The 21112-nt window shown below is 43.2% G+C and overlaps 1 protein-coding gene across 1 annotated transcript; it reads left to right on the top strand.

Moving 5' to 3' along the window:
• Positions 1-701: 701 nt before the first annotated feature.
• LOC134536190 (N-alpha-acetyltransferase 25, NatB auxiliary subunit) lies at positions 702-20989 on the top strand. The gene is given in 15 exon segments (XM_063375834.1): positions 702-879; positions 1816-1901; positions 3351-3489; positions 3838-4169; positions 4579-4733; positions 5532-5776; positions 5884-6044; positions 7254-7417; positions 9276-9448; positions 11035-11204; positions 15017-15184; positions 16641-16747; positions 19875-20010; positions 20012-20125; positions 20439-20989. Coding segments are annotated over 15 exon segments (2628 nt in total). The 5' UTR covers positions 702-818; the 3' UTR covers positions 20856-20989.
• Positions 20990-21112: the final 123 nt, after the last annotated feature.

Below are 21112 nucleotides of genomic sequence, written 5' to 3'. Positions count from 1 at the left end.
TGTAGAAATGGTGCTTGATAATATCTGATGACTGTTAGTAAATATAAATATGCATTAGAATCTCCATCGTTAAACACACTTTCATATAAAAATGCTAATTTAGACTGATTCCACAATGCAATACAGCACTCCAGCCAATATTTCGGACTTCTTACCGATATGGCGCAACAATTAGCTGAAGGAAATTACGTCTTTACACAGTGATAATGTAATCATGCAGAAGTGGTTACTAAACCCCCAAAAACTCATGATAAGATGTAAAAGTTTAGGCTGAAGGCATGCCTATTCGTTTCTAACAGGGATTTCTAATAATTTATATTTGGAATTTTTTTTGTTAATAAATATGTTTAGAGATTTATTTAAGAGAGTATCAAAATGAATATTATTGTGATAAAAATGTGAAAGTTAATGTTATTTTTTTTTAAGTTGTAAAAGTTCTTTAATTAGTTTCAATTTTGTCTTAAAGTATATTCATAATTGGATATTTATAAAAAAAACATAATTTCCAGATCAAAGTTTTGATATAAATTTTCAATTTAAATATTTATCTAGTATCAATCATTAATGAAAATTATTGAAGAATTATTATTTAATCTTTAAATTCATAACTTCTTTCAATCTATTGATCTAAAATAATAAAAATTTTAACGGGTAATTGTTGGCGTTCTACAATTTTTTATATTAGTACAAAACAAAAAAGTTTCTAAGTTTGTAGTCGTGTTTGCGCAGTTTCGGCCGATGTTGGACGTATGAGTTTTAGTTACAGTTCCTGTAAATTTTATAGTGTCACTATTAACACAGCACGTCGATGAAATAGTATGGCCACTAAGGTCTCTGTGCACAATACAGTTGTTGAACGGCGGCTAAGACCAATTTATGGTAATGTGATCTAATGTAACTGTCGTGTATTTTTAAAATTAAGGTTAAGTTTTTAGGCTATTGTATTATATTTGGTACCTTCTTTAGTCTTTACCTATGCAGTTAAATTTTGTTTTCCATCCTAAAGCCTTGTTTACACGTTGTTAGTAGCTCGCACGCCAGTGGGTCAGTAGCTCGACCATTCAAGTTGATCACTAGAACCCAGCTACTCTACTTGTATAAGTAGCTCGTCAGGAGCGTTTTCATGTGTCGTGTAAATAGATGCTAGTATGCGCGTTTACACGCTTCAAGTATCTCGCAGATACCAAGAATTGTGGTGGGGGAAGACCAGTGCGCCAGTGAAACAAATATATTTGTAGTAACTCGCCCTTCCAGTTAATGGCATGCTAGTTGTAACTGGCCTGTACGAGTAGCTCGCCCTACCCGTTTACACGAGTCAAGTAACTTTCTACCAATTACTACTCCACCATTTTGTGCGAGTTACTGGCAACGTGTAAACGGGGCTTAATTCTTTAATGTTTTACTCATCGGTGAGTTAATTGAGCTGAAGTTATCGTAAATTAAGCTTGTTAGTACATTGTCATATTTGAACTTGAAGTCTGCTGGTGTTGAGCACAAGTCTGGTACCTAGGAGTTTACACTACTTCTCGTACCCTTCACCAGATCTTTACTATATTCCTTGCTAACATACTCTACATTCTCATGACAACATTGATTTTTTCTGTTTTCTGTTCGCCTCCCTCTTAAAACTTTTCTGGAGCTTCCTATTCTTCAACCTGTAATCCAGCTTTGCTTTCTAAAGATGTCAGTTATTTACGCTGAAGTCTGTAAAATGCTTGTTATGACCGAGAGCAGTTGTGTTTTCCCAGAAGCAGTTGTGGCTGGTGAGAGTTGTTGCTGGCGAGGGCTGACGGGTCGCGTCGTGCTGTGTTGCAGACTGGCTTGACAACGGCAACAACAAGAAAGCCCTGCAGGAGGCGGACAAGGTACTGAAGAAGCAGCCGCAGTCGCAGTGTGCCAAGGTTTGTGTTCACACAGTGTAGCGTAGCACTTCAATCACGTGCAAGTCACTGCAGCCCAAAGAAGGCCAAATGAAGTCAGGAATTTTCAGTAGGTTTTTTTAACGCACTAAATTTTTACGATATAATTGATAAATCTGTCACAACTACACACGAATGGTGTTTATTTGATGCAATGTTATGATTGCATTTGCAGGTAGGATTGTAAAACAATTTATTTGTTGATTTGGATACATAAAACAGTTTTCAGACATAATTTTAGGTAGTTTATGTGTCTGTTAGTTTCAGTTTTGGAAAGATATGCACAGTTTTATAGAAAACTATGTAATTATTATTTTTACAAGCTTGTACTAATCCTATGTTATGTCCAAGTTGTATTCTCGGTTTGCAAGTGTGTTTATGGAAATAGTATTGGGTAACTTTTGTTCATGTTATTGATGTCCTGTTAGTTTACACTTGAATGTAGTGAAACATCCTTATTGTAGATCTCTCTTGAGGCCAGTCTACAATAGTCCGAACCAATTAGCAGTCCGTATTCTTATCCTAATGTGAAAATCACATTGTTGCACGGAAAACTGCACAGTCTACAATTGTGATGTCCGATGTCCGAATGTCCTGAATTCTAAAGTATTTATTAGAGTGCAGCAAATGCTTTTCAATTGATTTTTGTTTATTGTTTTCATGCATGTTTTTGAATTGGGAACCGGAAACTCAAATATTGCAATTGTTTTGTTGTTATATGCTACCAAGAGACATATTGGTACAAAAAGAACAAATTGAACAATGTGTTCGGACCAGGGAGATTCCTACAATTGCCCACACTTTGCATGTCGTCAGAGGGTCACGTGAGCCAATCAGTGATTAGTGTCCGTCGGACACAGTTTAGGACATAGCAATTGTAGACACTCTTTTAATAGCAAAACGGGTGTAGGGTTTAATCAAAATTGTTTGCCCTTATCTGTTAATGGCTTTTTACCTCAGTATAAATATAATTAGAGACAAGATTGTATGGTTTTATTTTTAGGTATATTTTGTTTTTAAAAAAGGCTATTACAGTTTTATTGTTTTATTTATTTTTTACGAATTTTGTTTATGTATAAAGACACTTAAATGTTTTATTATTCTTATTTCGCTGTTAGAAAAAAATTGGTGTAGTTCAAAAGTGGCTATTAAGAAAGCAAAGAATGTGGTGATGTATGTTGGTCGGTGGTCCCCGGCAGCCACAGTGAAGAGAGGCAGAAGTAACCCATTGCACCGTCTCCTTCGTCCTGCATCTCTCATCCGTCACGCCTGTCATAGGTCCAGGAAGCCCCGGGCTAAAGTGGCATCAAGTGACATTTATGAGGCAGAGGCTCTAGTTTTTCAACTAAGTTGTTTTCAGTATGTGAATATATTTGGGTAAACACGGCGGTTGGTTGGCCGTGTGTACGGAGCGCGCGGGCGTGTGCGCAGGTGCTGAAGGCGCTGGCGCTGCTGCGGCTCGGCAAGGAGGACGAGTGCGCGGCCCTGCTGGAGAGCGTGCGCGCGGAGTCGCCCGTCAACGAGGCCACGCTGCAGGCCATGACCATCTGCTACAAGGAGATGCACAAACGTACGTGACGCACGCGCCTTTCGTAGCACGCCAGTCCGGCGCGCAGGCTCAGGTCCGTGAGTGACTCGAGGAGCTGTCTCGCTCGTTAGCCAAGTGGCACTGATATCACACTGGGTCTGCCTTCTGTTGTGTTCTGTCTCGTTTGCTGTCTGCGCTAGTGTTAGCTCAGGGCTTTTATATTTTGCACCTTCTCTCAACTTATTAATGTTATGATCATAGTCTGGAATATTGAAGTGTCCCACCTTGTTTAAAGATCTTGATAGTTTCGCAGATACTTGCGTAGTTAGCGAGCAGCACAGTTGCGCAGTAAAGAGAGAGAGAGAGTGACTGGGCGGTGTGGGTTTGCAGCGGACAAGATCTGCAGCGTGTACGAGGCGGCGGTGAAGCAGGAGCCGTGCAGCGAGGAGCTGCTCACGCACCTCTTCATGGCGTACGTGCGCGTCGGGGACTACAAGCGCCAGCAGCAGGCGGCGCTCGCCGTGTACAAGCTGTGCCCCAAGAACCCGTACTACTTCTGGGCGGTGATGAGCGTGGTGATGCAGGCGCACGAGGCGGACGCGCGGCTGGCGCGCACCGTGGTGCTGCCCCTGGCGGAGCGCATGGTGCGCCGGTTTGCCGACGACGGCAAGATGGAGGCGGAGCAGGAGGTTCTGCTGTACCTCATGATCCTCACCACGCAGGTGGGCCTCGCCCTCTCGCCCGGACTCCTTCCCCGGTCTCCCCGGTCCGTGTCACGTCTCTAGTGGCAGTGAAATTATAAACTAACTAAGCTCTGTTTGGTAAATAAACGGAAACTAGTTAACCTAAAAATTAATTAATTTATTTATTTTTTTAAGTTTTTAATTTAGTTTTATTATTGGAGTGAAAGAAAATAAAGTAGGAATAAGCCTCTAAAGAATAGTTCATGTTCATTTAAAAAAGCAAAAACTGTAATTAAAAACAGTTCAAGTATTGGAATAGTGTGCGGCATGCCTTTTCAGTAAACACTTAGTAGTTATCATTGGATTGATTTCAAAAGATATTTAACTGCGGTGGAAAGGTGCTCTGTATTGTTATTATGATTGGAATGGACTGAATGGGTGATGGCAGGACAAGTACCAGGAGGCGCTGGACGTGCTGGAGGGCCCGCTCGGGGAGAAGCTGGTCTCCTACGTGTTCGTGCCCGTCAAGAAGGGCTCCCTGCTCATGAAGCTGGGCCGCTGGCGGGATGCCAACGTGCTCTTCAAGTCCCTGCTGCGCAGCGAGTGAGTGCGAGCATTTCACCTGTGCGAATCATTTCAGTTTTTGAGTTCGAATCAAATACTAACGCTAACACCAAATTATTCGTGAATATGAATATTAAATTTGAATGGTAAGAATAATAGTTATAATCCCACTAACAAAAAAAAAAATTTTTTACGTCATGTAACAACGGCTGGAAAATTAGTCAAGTGATATAAAGTGAAATGTTATTATTCGCTCAGGCCTTGTTTGGAATTGATATTTAACTCCCTTCGAACACCCTTTCACTTGAGCGCTGCTATAGTTACCACTAATAAAAGAATAGAGGGAAGTTCAATAGTTATGGGTGATATGGTAAAAAAACTGATACCAATGTATTTACCGCTACGTTAATCTAACAAATTCAATAACTGATACTAAACCAATTCAATATGCAAAAAAAATCATGGTAAGTCTTCAGAAATTCTGTATTTTTAAGTAATAAGTCAGTACATTTATAGAATTATTTAGTTAAAGGTTTTTTTGTTTGGGTACATGACACTCAGTAATTTACTGCATATAATCTGTGTGTGGAATAATACACATCATGCCTTAACTAATTAATGAATACTTCCAAACTCCACACGTAAAGAGTTTGGGACTGTGGGTTCTATGTCAATGCAGATACTGTGTGTGTGTTTGGTCTCACGTAGTGCAGATTGTTAAATCTTGCTGCACTAAGCGTGGAGGAATAAGCACAAGCTAGTGCTGGAGGTGGTTAACGACGAGCGTGTTGAGGGTGGGGAGAGGCATCTGGCGTGACCACGGTGCACGGTGCGCAGCATGGACGGCTGGGCCTACTACCGCGACTACTTCACGTCGGCCCTGGAGCTGTGGGGGGCGGGGGCGGGCGACCGGGACGAGGCGGGCGAGGCCGACTGCTCCCCCGAGATGTGCCGTGCCTTCCTGCGCGAGCTGCAGGCGGCCAACGAGCGGCTGGAGCGCCGGCTGCGCGGCCCGTACCTCGCGCAGCTCGAGCTGTTCAAGCGCCTGAGGGAGCGCGGCCAGGACCCGGAGTCCCTCCTGGGTGAGTCCGCGCGCGCTCGCCGTGCCGTGCCGTTGCGACGGCCTCCTCGGGGGGCGTGGGGCCCGGCAGCGAGGCGTGCGTCCGTGCGTGTGTGTGGTGTGTCGCAGGCAGCGTGGTGGACCTGCTCATGAGCTACTTCGCCCAGTTCGGCTGCAAGCCGTGCTGCGTGTCGGACCTGCGGCCGTTCCTGCCGCTGCTGTCGGCCGCGCAGAGCCACGGCTTCTTGGAGCTGGTGCGCGCGCAGGCGGGCGACGCTGAGCCGCAGTCCGTGAGTGCCTTCCCCCGCTATTAGCCGTTCAGAACTGGATTTAGAACTTTCATTTAAACTGCCGTCTGGCCCCAAACACCCTGTTGTGTTTTATCGCTTGGTTATTTTATCCAACTGAAATGTTGAATGATGCAAGAAGCTCAGGAGTTGATTTTAAAATTTACTTCTTAATTTGGATACTGTTTTTTTTCTTTCCCTAAAATCTGGAAACGAGTGGTAAATTACTTTATTCTGGTGGTATGCGTGCCCATGTGCCAAACTTGTGGTAAAAAAATAATTTTCAAACCTCAACTCTTAACCTGTTCAATATATGCATGTGATCAAAAATGCACTCTTTTTTTTTAACAGTTGAATCTAAACGGTAACGGAACAGAACTTGTTCACTATTAAAAATACAAGTATTGGACGTATTAAACACGTAATAAACTGTTGTTTGTTTCTTTTGTATCACTCACTAGTATCGAGGTAAAAATAATTCAGCCTCGACCTTGAACTACATAAACAAAATACAAGAAATGTTTTATGAATAAAACGTGAACATGTCATTTGAAAATATGTTTAAATTGATAGTAATGATCAATCTACTACCATATTCACACAGTAGTAGCTTACTTGTTGCATTTATATATGACAGTATAGATGCAATTTGCGTTTAAAAAGCTACATAAAACTACATAAAATGCCTGAATTTAGTGAAAATTCTTTTGAAATTTGTTGTATATATTGCCAAATGGGTACAAGGCCGTTTTAAATAGCTGATATGAGTGGATAATTTGAGTTTAGTGTAAATAACAGCTAATTTCTTTACTATTTCGCCAATTAGGTATTTAGTTTAATTTTGTGGTTATCATAAAATTTAATAAGGTTAGCCATATTTCGTTGTATTTTGGTGTCCTTGAAAGTCACCAGCCTATATCAATGTATAATCACTAGATTTGGGCTTACACACAAACAAAAAAAAAATTTCTTTCTTTTTAAAATTATATAAATGTTTTTTTTTTATTTGTAACCTCAAATAATTCCCAATCCCGTCCTGTTTGCCGAACCAAAATTCCCCGTATAGTTGTGTTCAATCCCGTGAGAAGTTGCTTTGCCTCTCCTAAGGTTTGCACCAGAAGCTGTATGTTTAGCAGTTGGTGCTCTTCCTGGGCCGTCTCGAGCCACGCACTTCCAGCTGAAGCCGTGCTGCGCGGACTGGCGTGTGTGCAGGTGAGGGAGCTGCAGACCCACGTGTCGAGCGTGCAGCTGCAGCGCTGCGTGGGCCACCACGCGGAGATGAGCGTCCCGGACAAGCGCGCGCTGGCCGCCCGACTGGCGGCTCGCTACCGCAGCGGCCTCGACCTCGGCACGGCCGCGCAGAGCACAGAGTTCCTGTGAGTCCCGAGGGCTACGGTAATCAGTATAAGCAATGTGTGGCACGGGATAGTGTCACGTGGTGTTGGCATTAAGAACAAGAGTTTAGTTGCCAAGTATTGATACTTCAACCTAATGTGCAGCTTTGTTCTTGGATCTTTGCCTAGGCGCTCGTTCTGCACACTGTGCAAATGTTTTCACTTGCTATTAACTCGGTGATAAATATTTTACTAATATAGTTTCTGTAGTGCACTTTTTATAGCTCTGGCTATTTTTTTTCCCTTCAGTTTGGTTGTTTATATTAAATTTTTTTGAGAAATCACTGAATATTTCTTGTCCTCTTTAAATACTAAAGCCATAAATTTACTAGACAACAATTAAAGTGTGTGTTGCTCGAAATGTAGCCCAATGTTCTACAGTTACATGATCAGTCGTTGACAACGTGTCGCGACGGGACATGACAACGTGTTCAATAGACCACACTATTGACGTTCTTGTGCTAACGTCTACACGTGCTAATATTTTATACTCGGCTAATGGGGGAAAAAAAAAGTAAAACCACCTGACTGGACCTGGTTGCTCCTGTTTTAAAACCTCGAGGAGAGTGCGCTGTCGGCGGTGTCTCGCAGTGTCGTGGCCTGCTGCCCTGGATTGATGACTGACATAGGCTGCTCTTGCGACAGACTCCCCTGCATGCTGAGACTGCTGTGTAGCTTGCTCAGTGCAGAGTGCAGAGCATGGTGGTGTAGAGAGTGGTGGTGTAGAGCAAGGTGGTGCAGTGTGTGGTGGTGTAGAGCGTGGTGGTGCAGTGTGTGGTGGTGGTGTAGAGTGTGATGGTGCAGTGTGTGATGGTGCAGAGTGTGGTGGTGTAGATCAAGGTGGTGCAATGTGTGGTGGTTTAGAGCAAGGTGGTGCAATGTGTGGTGGTGAAGAGCATGGTGGTGCAGAGCGTGGTGGTGCAGAGCATGGTGGTGCAGAGCGTGGTGGTGCAGAGCGTGGTGGTGCAGAGGGTGGTGGTGCAGAGCATGGTGGTGCAGAGCATGGTGGTGCAGAGCGTGGTGGTGCAGAGCGTGGTGTTGCAGAGCGTGGTGTCGCAGAGCGTGGTGTTGCAGAGCGTGGTGTTGCAGAGCGTGGTGGTGCAGAGCGTGGTGGTGCAGAGCGTGGTGGTGCAGAGCGTGGTGGTGCAGTGTGTGGTTGTGTAGAGCGTGGTGGTGCAGAGCGTGGTGGTGCAGAGCGTGGTGGTGCAGAGCGTGGTGGTGCAGAGCGTGGTGGTGCAGAGCGTGGTGGTGCAGAGCGTGGTGGTGCAGAGCGTGGTGGTGCAGAGCGTGGTGGTGCAGTGTGTGGTTGTGTAGAGCGTGGTGGTGCAGTGCGTTGTGGTGCAGAGCGTGGTGGTGCAGTGCGTGGTGGTGCAGTGCGTGGTGGTGCAGAGCGTGGTGGTGCAGTGCGTTGTGGTGCAGAGCGTGGTGGTGCAGAGCGTGGTGGTGCAGAGCGTGGTGGTGCAGTGCGTGGTGGTGCAGTGCGTGGTGGTGCAGAGCGTGGTGGTGCAGAGCGTGGTGGTGCAGTGTGTGGTTGTGTAGAGCGTGGTGGTGCAGAGCGTGGTGGTGCAGTGTGTGGTTGTGTAGAGCGTGGTGGTGCAGAGCGTGGTGGTGCAGAGCGTGGTGTTGCAGAGCGTGGTGGTGCAGAGCGTGGTGGTGCAGAGCGTGGTGGTGCAGAGCGTGGTGGTGCAGAGCGTGGTGGTGCAGAGCGTGGTGGTGCAGAGCGTGGTGGTGCAGTGTGTGGTTGTGTAGAGCGTGGTGGTGCAGTGCGTTGTGGTGCAGAGCGTGGTGGTGCAGAGCGTGGTGGTGCAGAGCGTGGTGGTGCAGAGCGTGGTGGTGGCAGGTGCTGCGACCCGTACGCGCTGCTGACGGCCCAGCTGCTCAGCGACCTGTGGGGCGACACGGGCGACAGCAGCTACCTGGTGCAGGCGGCAGCCCTGCTGGAGCAGGCGCTCGCGCTCAGTCCTGCCAACTACTACGCCAAGCTGCAGCTGCTGCGCCTCTACCTGCTGCTGGGTCAGTGCTTACTTGCTGAGTTTCCTGCGCCTTTCACAACCACATACATTCACGTCCATTTTTTAAAATTTTGTTGCTCCTAGTTCTGTGTCTGTCGTGGTGAGCATATAATAAAAGTATTTTCGGATTTTTAGCATTTTTTTTTCGCAAATACCGCTATTCTACCTATTTACCAACAAATGATTACTATTATTTAAATTTTTTTATAATGATTTTATGTATAATAAGCTTGGAAACCATTGCTTATGCATACATTTACCGAGGTCTGTAAACAAATCCCACATATATTGTTTTCCTGCATGCATTGTTTTTTTCTGCTGGTCCTTTGAAAAACGATGGATAGAGGTTTCACTGTACTGTGCAAGTCGTGCTCTCAGGCCAGTCGTGGTTCTCAGGCCACGTTTCCGCGTGTTCTCAAAAAAAAGCATAAATATAATCCAGGTTCAGTGGAAAGCTTAACAGGAAACAAGAGAGTTCTTTGTGCTGAGAGCCCCTTCCTCCTCTTCTTCCTCTGACCCCTCAATCTTATTTTGTCCCTCTTTCTACTCGGAGACAGGGATAATCGTTAACTTAAAGTAAACCTGTGGAAAAAAACACACAGGCTCATTATATTTGAAAACTTCTCTTAAAAATGAACTGCCATTATAATTGCCTAACACTTATTAACTCTAGGTATTTGCTACTAATTTTGCAGCCCTATATCACTTTCAACACATGCAACAAATCATGTGTTGATAAAAAAGTATTTTATTACTAAGTCCAAGAAAAAAAAAAACACTACAATAACTGTCAGAGCCAAATCAAAATAATCTACAAGCATGCTAGAACTCAAGCATGAATAAAATATACTCTGATTTTTTTATAAAAAATACTGTGAAAACTAAAAGTGGGGGGTCACATATTTGCAAACATGTATCTTGCCAATGGAAACAGCTTTGTTGAAAAACTAAAATGCTCTTCCTTTTAAATGTGACACGTTACTTCAAATGAAATAATATTTTTTATTTTTTTTTTTGTAAAATTGATTTTTGATGAAGTAATGAATTATTTTTCTTTTAATGAGTATTTTAAAAGCCTGCGGGGTTTTATATGAGTGCATAGTCTATCTGCGGAAGTGAACTTTTTATAAAGGATGATATTGTTAATTTTTTTTTACGGAACCTTAAAGTTTTAAATATTGTTTATACTTATGCAGTGGCGTAGCCAGGATTTGTGAATGGGGGGGTGTTAAGAAGCATGGCCCCCCCGTATTAAAGCGGGGGGTCCGGGGCTCCTCCCCCGGGAAAATTTGGATTTTAAGGTGTAAAATAGTGCTATTTTAGCAGTTTTCTGTTCTTAAATTTAAATATTGTTATGGTAAAAATTTTATTAATTTTAATATGAAATTTGTTTGAGGGATGAATAAGAAATTAATTAAAGATTTCGTGCTAAGGGGGGGGGGGTGAATTGACCCCCTAACCCCCCCCCCCCCCCACCCCCCGTGGCTACGCCCCTGTACGTATGCAATTGGCTCGGAGAGCACGACCGGCACAGTGGCACGGAGCACCAGGCGTGCCAGTAGGGAAGGCGTGCGGCGTGCTGCGCAGGCGGCGGGGAGGCGGCAGTGGGCGTGTACGACAGCCTGGACGTGAAGCACATGCAGCTGGACTCGCTGGGATGGCTGCTGTGCGCGCACATAGTGGAGACGGGCGTGCTCTCCTGCACGGGTGCCATCTACGACTCCACGCTCAAGTTCTTCTCCAACAACTACAAGGACGTGAGTAGCGTGTTCCCCGGGCCAGGCCCCGGCATAGTCCCCCTTCCCACACACACGCGCACACACACGCACACACACGTGCGTACAGGCGCACACAGACAGAGACGCACACACAGACAGACACGCAAACACAGACAGACACACGTAAACACAGACGGGCACACGTAAACACAGACGGACACACGTAAACACAGACGGAAACACGCAAACACAGACGGACACACGCAAACACAGACAGAGACGCACACACAGACATACACGCAAACACAGACAGACACACGTAAACACAGACGGGCACACGTAAACACAGACGGACACACGTAAACACAGACGGACACACGTAAACACAGACGGACACACGCAAACACAGACGGACACACGCAAACACAGACGGACACACGCAAACACAGACGGACACACGCAAACACAGACAGACACACGCAAACACAGACAGACACACTCAAACACAGACGGACACACGCAAACACAGACGGACACACGTAAACACAGACGGACACGCGTAAACACAGACGGACACGGACAGACACACGCACACACGGACAGAGACACGCACACACGGACAGAGACACGCACACACGGACAGAGACACGCACACAGCTGAATGAACATAGAGGTTGATTAGGTTATGTCGGCTACAATAATTATGTATATGGAAAATGTATGTTAAAATATTTATATTATGCAGTATGAACTTGTGTTTTTAATTACGCTGCTAACCAACCAAACTTTCTTTCCTTTTTTCTATTCGCCTTATTTTTCAGAACCTGCTGCTCTACATGTTGAGCGAGAAAATTTTCGCGAACCACAAATTAGTGAAATCCAATGCAATCCATTTTACTAAAAAACCTGGAACTTTTTGTAAGTTGCTGCTTTCCCAAATTAGTGATTAAATAAAGTATTTAAAATTTAAACTATAGTTATTCACTGGTTTTCGTTTTTAGCAGAGCCAGGTAAATTGTATTTCGGTTAGCAATATTATAAACACAATTTATGCTGATTGCATCTGGGATCTTAAACCATTAATTACTTTTTTGATATATATAGTTTTTTAGTCGCAAAATCTGTTTTGTATTTGAAAATTTCAATATTCTTACAGACCTGCTAATAGTGTATATATACATGATTAAATTGACTAAAGGTAAAATTTTCTTTTGAAATATAGGGCTTTATACAATATAACAAAAAATATATTTCTTTTATTGAACAAATTAATAACAACTTGCTTACATGTTAAGCAAAAAGGTAAAATAAAAAATAAAAATAAGGTTGTAGTTGTAACATTTGTAAAACAATGTATAAGGACATAAACGAAAATGCCAAAATCTCCCATTTAAAAAAAAAATGAAATTAACTCCATGAAATCTGGGCCCTGTTTATTTGTGCTTGTGACCTTGAAGTTAATTGATAATGATAATATTCATTGTTATTAGACACAGGGTGCAATAGACATTGTCATTGAAAATACACATTTTTAAGTTTAAAGAAAAACATCTTAACAATAATATAACTTTACACAAACTTAAGGTCATTAAAATTTAAATTTTTCCATTCGTCTAGTGAGTATAAAGGATTGGATATGAGCCATAAGTTCTAAGATTGGTTTTGTACTTATCAAAAGATACTGTCCTTGCACACAAGGGTAATCTATTAAAAAAAACAAAAAAACTTACACTTAAATTTTCGAAACTTATGTATGATTTACATAGTCGTTTTATAACTGACATAAATTAAATATCTATTTCTGGTTTTATAGCTATGTACATTATTTCTTGAAATTAAATTTGTGCCGTTAATTAGTAAATTCGACACAATATATTTTAAATTTTTATTATGATTTTAAATTTTGTGTGGAAATTTTAGTTGCTCTACTATAGTGTAATTTTAATTTGTTAGTCTGGTGTACTCCTCTGAGTTAAACTTTGTCTCCATGCCCTGAAGCCCCTTTTCCCATCGGCGTATCGGATATTTTGCTGGCCTAATCCCTGACTGGCAGACCGCTTACCATTTCCCCCGCCTTCAGTCACGCCTCAAGCCTGTAATATTATTTCTCTTCGTGACCCTAACTGCAAAGGCAAGCCTGTAGCTTGCAGGCGACCAGTTCGCAGAGACGAGCTGAGATTCGCCTTTTTCATCACGTCTTAGTGTTGTGTTCGCTCCTCTGCAGCCACGAAGGGACGCTTGTTCTCAGCGTCGTTGCATCTTACCCCACCTCCCCCCCTTCTCAGTTCCAAGTAAGACCAATGACCGGTCGTAACCCCCTGGGCACCGGTGACCGTTCTCAAGGTCTACCCGCAAAAACGAAGGCGCCAGAACTCATCGCAGGAGCCACCTAGCGACCAAGTCGCGAACTTCTCCGCTTGCCTACCCTCTAGGGCACCAGAGAGCAGCACCGCTCTCCCTTGAGTTATATGGACGCCAAGCGCGAGTCGATTCTTTTCAACTCAGCCTCCTCCGACAGAGTTCTCTACGGTCGCCCAGTGTGGCCAACTTCAAGACTCCTGCTAGATTTTTTTTCTCCGCCCGCAGTCGGGCAAGTTCGGTATTTTTCGGCGGCCCAGACACCCCCCCTTCCACCTGTTAGAGCCGGTGGGCACTTTTAATTACGAGACGCCGTTTCCCGCGACACAGATCAACTCGCGTCACGTCTGCAGACAGACCTCCATCGAGTATCGGCGAATCGGCAAGACTTCATCCGACCGCTAACGACTATGTAGTCGCTTTGTATAAGGGATGCTATCCCTCAAGTCCATTCTAGTAGATTAGTCTGTCTGCATAGTTTAGTTATTTGCCTTAGAAATTTTTCTCTTTTAAATTTTAATCATGAAGAAATCATCCGCGTCCTGCCGCGCAATTCGCGAGCTCCAGACCCTGGCTGACTCCACGATGGCAGCGTGCTGGGCAACTCCCCTGTTTTGGTGAGTGATAATTCGCGAACCCTCTGTTTTTCCCTTAAATTTTTTTTGGGCATTTTCTGCCCCATAGACTGCCTGTATACAAGTTCTAATCAGTTTTGATTTGGACTGTTGCAGACAGGGTCGATGACGGGGAGAGATTGATTGCTCTCATCTCGTGGCCACCCCCCCCCCCCCCTTTCTGTTCCGTGGGTCACATTCGAAGAAACGCTTCTACTACCCGACGTGATCGTTTGAAGACCCCGGGTGGTAATGTAAATTTCAACATTTCCCCCTTACCTAGCTACGAACTATTTTAAGCGGATGACCAAACCACCAGCGACCAGTGTTTTTCTCAAGAAAATGTAGAGCGAATAGAACTAACTATCAATGTAATCATCGGATCCATACAACTTTGGGTGTGAAACTTATAATGCAAATGTTTATATGTCAAACTAAGAATGTAAAGTGTTTAAAGATTCGCGGGCCGGCCCCATTTTCGTTTTTCTTTTGTTAATCTTTGAAAATTGTTAAAACCTTGTGTGTGTAAAATAATGGAAATAAGATAATTCTTCAGGGCAAATAAAACAGGGAAACTATAGATCAAGTTAATCGTGTAGTTTTTATTTATTGATTTTATCGATCCACACCAACTTCCTCCTTGCTTGTTACAGGAAGTTCCTAAATTTTGTTTGTTCCCCAACTCGTGCCGCCTCTGGTAAATCCATTTATTTATGTAACTTATTTTTTTGTATCCAGCAAGTTTCCAAGGCTCCTTTTAATTAATTCAACATAATTCAATTTAGAGGCACGAGGGGTGTTACAAATTTTTTAGATTACTTTTAACATACAATTGGTCTGGTGCCGGGGGGACGGATGGTTGGCAAACCTGTGTCACAGGGCGTGGACCACCTGACCTACTCGTACAAGTTCGGGTCGTTCATGAAGCTGCACGAGTTCATCCAGTTCCAGGAGCGCCTGAACAACTCACTGCACTACGCCACCGTCACGGTGGACAAGATGCTGCTGGAGGTGCTGAGCGCGCCCTCGCACGCCCACACGCTGCAGGTGTGCGCTAGTACCTACTTCATTCAGGAAGATAGTCAGACGTTCAATCAAGTGTTCATTAGATTGTAGATGTTAGAATGTAATTAAATACATAAATACAATTTGATAGGAACCCATAACTATACCCTCGCTTTTTCATTTTTTTTTTTTTTTTTTTATGAAAAAGTGAGGGTAAGATTTATTTATATTAAATTTTTAATTTAAAATTACATATCCAGTTTTGATATTATATAATAAGACTTTTAATATAATATAGATATTAATTTAATTAAATTTGTTAATATTAAATATTAGAATAAATACTTAGACAAATAGACCATTTATATGTATTTATCTAATATATTAAGATCTTATTATAATATAAATATTTATAAAAAATTATGTTCTTATTAAATATGTTGTTATTATTAATTATATTAAAAAATTATTTAATTTTATAAAAAAAACATACTGTTATATTCAGAGAAAATAAATTGCATTTTCAGTGCTGCTGGTAATTGGCAGTCATTTGTCATTACCATCGTGGGTAGTCACGTTTTCTCACGTAGAGGTCATTAACATCATGAAAACTTGTTTTGGGTCGGAAAGCTTTGTAAGCAAAACTTACAAATGGATTCATGTCGATTGCAGTTTTCTAGTAACGAATAATTGCTCTGAACTAGATCTAGTAAGAGCATTCACGGGGAACCGAATCTGAAAACTTGTGGTTCATCTTAAGTTACGCTCGAACAAAAATTGGCTGAGGTAATCAAGATCATGCTCTGCACGTTATCATGCACAGTAGGGGTGGGAACACAGAATTCGGGTATCTCTACTCCCGTTGCGTTGTGGCAGGAAAGTGCACAATAAGTGTTCGAACGTGTTTCCTGCCCTTCCGGCCGCCCGCACGCCGGCCGAACAGAGAACTTGACAGTCAAGGTCGACCGGTACAGTTACGATACTCATAGCCCTGGATCGCCCACCTGGATCACTGGGAAAAAAGAACTGTGATGTTCCTTTGCCTGCGTAGCGGGCCCTTGCTGCTTAAGCCACTCTCCTCCTACCTTGCTCGGAGCCAGCGCATCTCCGCGCAGCCGGCACAGCGATAGCTAGTGTCCGTGCTGCTGTACAGTAGACAGTAGCTACTCTCCAGTCCGGCCCAGTATTATTCATATTTTATAAACAATTTTTTTAACTATGTGACAGTACAACCAGATTAAAGTTACTAATGCTGTTAGATAGTCTCAGTTAATTCTAAAGGACAAAAATTATGTATTTAAATCAACTTTGCTTTTACTATGATCCCAAAACGTCCAGACTTGCAATACTATTGAAATGAAAGTAGTACAATGGATATGTTACTGTTCATCAGTGTTTCAATGCGGAACATGCAGCCATGGCGGGTCTGTATAGGAGATGGCAGGCAGTGTGTGAAGACTGAGCGGATTCACGGCGGTGGCGGTGGTGGTTTGTGCAGGTGGTGTCGGACATGGAGCTGTGCCCCGAGGAGGACGCCACGGCCTGGGACAAGCTGCGAGACAACCGCGACCTCATGGTGGGCTGCTGCTGGGAGCCCCCGCCCGGGTAACTACCCTGCCCCGGGGACACGTGTGCCCAGTCGGCAGTCGTGCCAGAGAGACCGCCTGGCCCCGAGTTTCACAAACTAAAACGAGCACAAAAAATTTCAATATACAGTAGAACCTCATTTTTACATACAGTAGAATCTCGTTATAGCGAGCACGGTAATAGCGAGAACACGGCTATAACGAGGTATTTTTGAGGAATTTACGGCGTGATCGCTTGAAGCGCGCTTTTGTTATTTGTCTGCTTTATCTCCACCCCTCTCGCTCGCCCCTAGACATCTTGCCGTTGACGCCTGTCACATTCTTCAGCCGTGCAGTCGCCACCTAAGTGCTTGGCTTTAAAAATAGAATCCCATCCTTTCTTTCTTTTATCAAATTTCCGTTAGTTATCTGTGCCGTGTGTAGACAAAGTTTGAGATCGGAACAGAAACAACATAAGAAAGAATTTTTTACAAATTAGAAATATGTATGTTTTTGTTTTTATAATCGCGTATTTTCACTTTTTTTTTTTTTTTTTGGTTATCTTAAAAGAGATAATATTAAAAAGCCGCTCTAATGAGATTTAATTGTTTCTTATTCACGCGACGTCATAATGTACGCGTACGCAATACGACTGGATTCGTTGCTGCAACATAACATAGCATGTTATGCGGTATCAGAAGTAACGAGTAACGTAACGATAGTAACGAGTACTAATTGTTATAGTAACGAATACATACGGGTACACATTTTTTTTCGTTACTTTTACACCTCTAGTAGGCACTACCGTATTTATTTCCGAATCGCTAGGGCAGTTTTCTTGTAACTTTTGTTTCGGTCAGTTGTTGGGGTATCTGTCCGGGAAAGGGGTGGTGATGGTTGGAGTTTAATCCCAAATTTATTTTCTAAAAAAGTTGACAGGTTTCTTTAAATGAAAAAAGTATAGTTTTCCAGCGACTATTTCGTTTGAGGCGTACGTGCTTTGCCGCAGCCGCACTCCTGCTTTTTTGTAAGGAATTAAATCGTCGCGCTACACTAGCACCACCTGTTAGCAACATCCCGAACCAACATGGCCGCCAGAAGACAGCCCGCGACGACGATAGATAGCAGGGCAATGCTGCGTCGGCCGCGGGCTGAGATGCTATACTTACGTGGCGTGGTAGGGTATTCTGGTTATTTTGACGCAATCGGTGATCGCATCCGTACTTGTGGGGTATCGTTTTAAAGAGAATTCACACATCTGCTCACAGAAATTAAGATTTCGTTAATATAACCTGTTATTTTTCAATTATACAGGTTTAAACACAATTTTTATGCTATTTTCGGTTTATTTTTATTTTTTGGGGGCCAAAATTTGTCCAATTCGGTTATAGCGAGGACACGGTTATAGCGAGGATCAAACCCGGAACCGTGACACCTCGCTATAACGGGACTCTAGTGTATTTCAAGGGACCAGGAAAAAAATATGTAAAAACCGGGAAAACGCAAAATGAGGGAAATGTTCAAATTGTTTTTATCATCTCACTATAACAATAAGAAAATATATACCACACTAAATAATATGTCAGAGACGGTTACGTGTTTATATATTAACTAGAACTTCACTATAATTAAAATTATAAATACATCCAATATCGCCGTTCTTCATTATTGCCGAAAGTTAAACATGAAATTTGCTGTTCTTGTGTAAGAGATGAGAACGTTGAAGTATCTTGATTTAGCCACTTGGTGCTGAAATTTTGTAACACAATTGATTTTTGAACTTTGTATTTAATTACGTGTTAAAGTTTTATTAATTTCAGATTTTTTGAGAAATAATACTATAAAACGATAGCTAACACTATCAATATAATTGTTTACGTTGAGGAATAGAAGTTAAATTGCCATTGCGTTGTTTGGACATTCATTGCAGCCATTTGACTTTTCAGAATGTTTCTAATGTGTTAAAATGAACATCGCCGAATATGCACGTAGACGCCATATTTATAGGAAACTCGTACATTGCTTAAAACGTATTTTAATAATGGAACAGTAATCCGGTCTTTTGTGTATTTAAAATGTGAGTTTTCACCTTTATTTTCATGCATAATACATTTAAAATTAAAGGGGAACGCTAAGAAAAGTACTTATTAATTTTCATGTTTATATCACCATACGTTTGTTCATGGCCGTATTGTGTACAATAGAACGTGGCACAAAAAAAAAGTAAGTTGTTTACAATGGTGAACGAAGCTGTGGTAACCATACACTCATGCAGTAACGCTTAATAATTAAACTTCACGCTATTCATTTTGAGAATTTATTGTTTTCTCTAAATTTTCCAATGGTTTGCCACGAAATACAGCACTAATTCTACGTAAACAATGGGAAATACTTTTGCAAAAGGCGGGAAAAGAATGCATTATTAGTATAGGGAAATTGACAGTGCATGTAAAAAAATTCGTTAATCGCGGGAATTCGTATATCGCGGGTACGTAAAAATGAGGTTCTACTGTACCTACTGAAAATGCCCAAAATATTTAAATTTAAAAAAAAAATCCCCCAAGACCTGATGAGAAAATTTTTTTAAAAATGCAGAATTAAACAAATATATGAGGGAAGCAAATTGAAATTGGTCTACATTAAAAATTAAATGAATTATTAAAAAGCAAATATTTTTCAGCAAAATATCTCAAATGCCATTTTTTTCTTTTTTACATTGTCAGTTTTTATTTCATCCTGCGCACGCATTGTAAAATTCTATTCTTGTCATTTTTTTGATAATGCGCCTAAAGAAGTATAACTTCAAACATATTAATTCTAAATACCAATTATTATAACACCAATTATTATGTCACACGAGAAACCATTTGTAGCAGTTGATCGCAAAAAACAAGGTTTTCATTAACTGGAGCCAAAATTTTTTAGTAAAATCAAAAGCTATATAAAAAATGAAATGATGAAAATGGTTGAAATCAAGATGACATCATTCAGTTGAATCTAAAACTTGCATACATTTTGGGTATATCTGGCAACAGAGCGCTCTTATTGGATGTTGTGTAGGAAAAATAAGAGTTTTTGCACTGTGCAATGGAGGATGAGACGCTGGCACTGAGCACGGCAAGCAGAGCACGGCGGGGCTAGCACGGGGCACGTCGTGGGCCGTGCAGGCAGGTGACGGAGCAGGTGAAGGCGGACAGCTTCGCGGAGGGCATGTCGTACCTGCGACTACGCACGCTGCTGCTGCGCTGCGTGGGCGCGGCGGTGGCGCTGGCACGGCCGGCCCGGCCACGACCCCGGCGCGGCCGTGAACGGGGAGCAGCGCGAGTCCGGCGGCGCGGTGCTGGCGAGCGTGGCTGAGGAACTGTGCGTGCTCGGCGAGGCGCAGGCGGCGAGCACGCCCCAGCCACGGCCCCCTCAGGTGGGTGCCCCGCCCCTCCTGCTTCTCCCGCGGCATCGTCAGTGCTGTACAAGCCCTCTTTCGACCGTGTTCCCTCTTCACGATTCCAGCCTCCACTTCATCCTTCATCCCTCCTTGCATCTGGCACGTTGACTTACTGAAGTCATCTTTGGATTCTTTTATTTCTATTATATTATCTTTTACACATTTTTCTGTCCATTTTCGTCACAGTTTAGTAGTTCTCTTGTGTTCATGTGCTGATTCATGCTCTCACCCTTCCTTCTGTGGTTGTGGCTCCCGGCGGATCGATCGCGAGCAGGACCGTGGGTTCCAGAGCGTGCTGAGCGCGCCGCTCCCGTGCCGGCTGCGCGCCGGGACGTGCTGCCGGGTGGTGGTGCGGCTGGCGCGGCTGCTGTGCGCGGCGCTGGCCGATGGCGAGGAGCAGGACCCCGCGTCGCGGCAGGACGCGGACGGCGTGCGGCAGCTGGTGGAGGCCGCCGTGTCGGAGCTGGCCGGCCGCGCGCAGGCCGTGCTGGCGGGCGGCGTGCCCTCGCTCGCGCGGCGCAGGACCCTGCTGCAGGACGTCACCGCGACCACCGAGGTGCTAGGTCCTAGAACACTCACGCTGCAGCTTAATACATACATACCTGTTCACAGGATGTACATTTCTGGTGTTTTTTTTGTGATGAAAATGGTTTTTTTTACTTTTATCCAGTGGATGTCTGTTATATATACTGCGTTGGGAGACTGAAGTTATTGTATTTGTTCATTAATGTATTTAGGAGTCAACCAATTTTTCTACAAAATCAACTACAATTATGGCGTGCACTCACTACCTGTGAGTTATAATTAATATGCGTAAAAGGAAAATGTAAGGTCTCACAAGCATACTTAAAAAGGGGAAGTTCCCCCCCCCCCCCCCCCCCCCCCCCCCCCCAGTGTTTTTCATTACTGATAAACAGGTTTAGTTCCTGCACCAGTTGGTTTATTTAATAGACCACATTCTAT

Source organism: Bacillus rossius, chromosome 10 (assembly GCF_032445375.1).
Source record: "Bacillus rossius redtenbacheri isolate Brsri chromosome 10, Brsri_v3, whole genome shotgun sequence".
In the NCBI taxonomy this organism is placed as follows: domain Eukaryota; kingdom Metazoa; phylum Arthropoda; class Insecta; order Phasmatodea; family Bacillidae; genus Bacillus; species Bacillus rossius.
The sequence above is the reverse complement of the archived record's forward strand: the minus strand, read 5'-3'. Positions and strand labels throughout refer to the sequence as shown.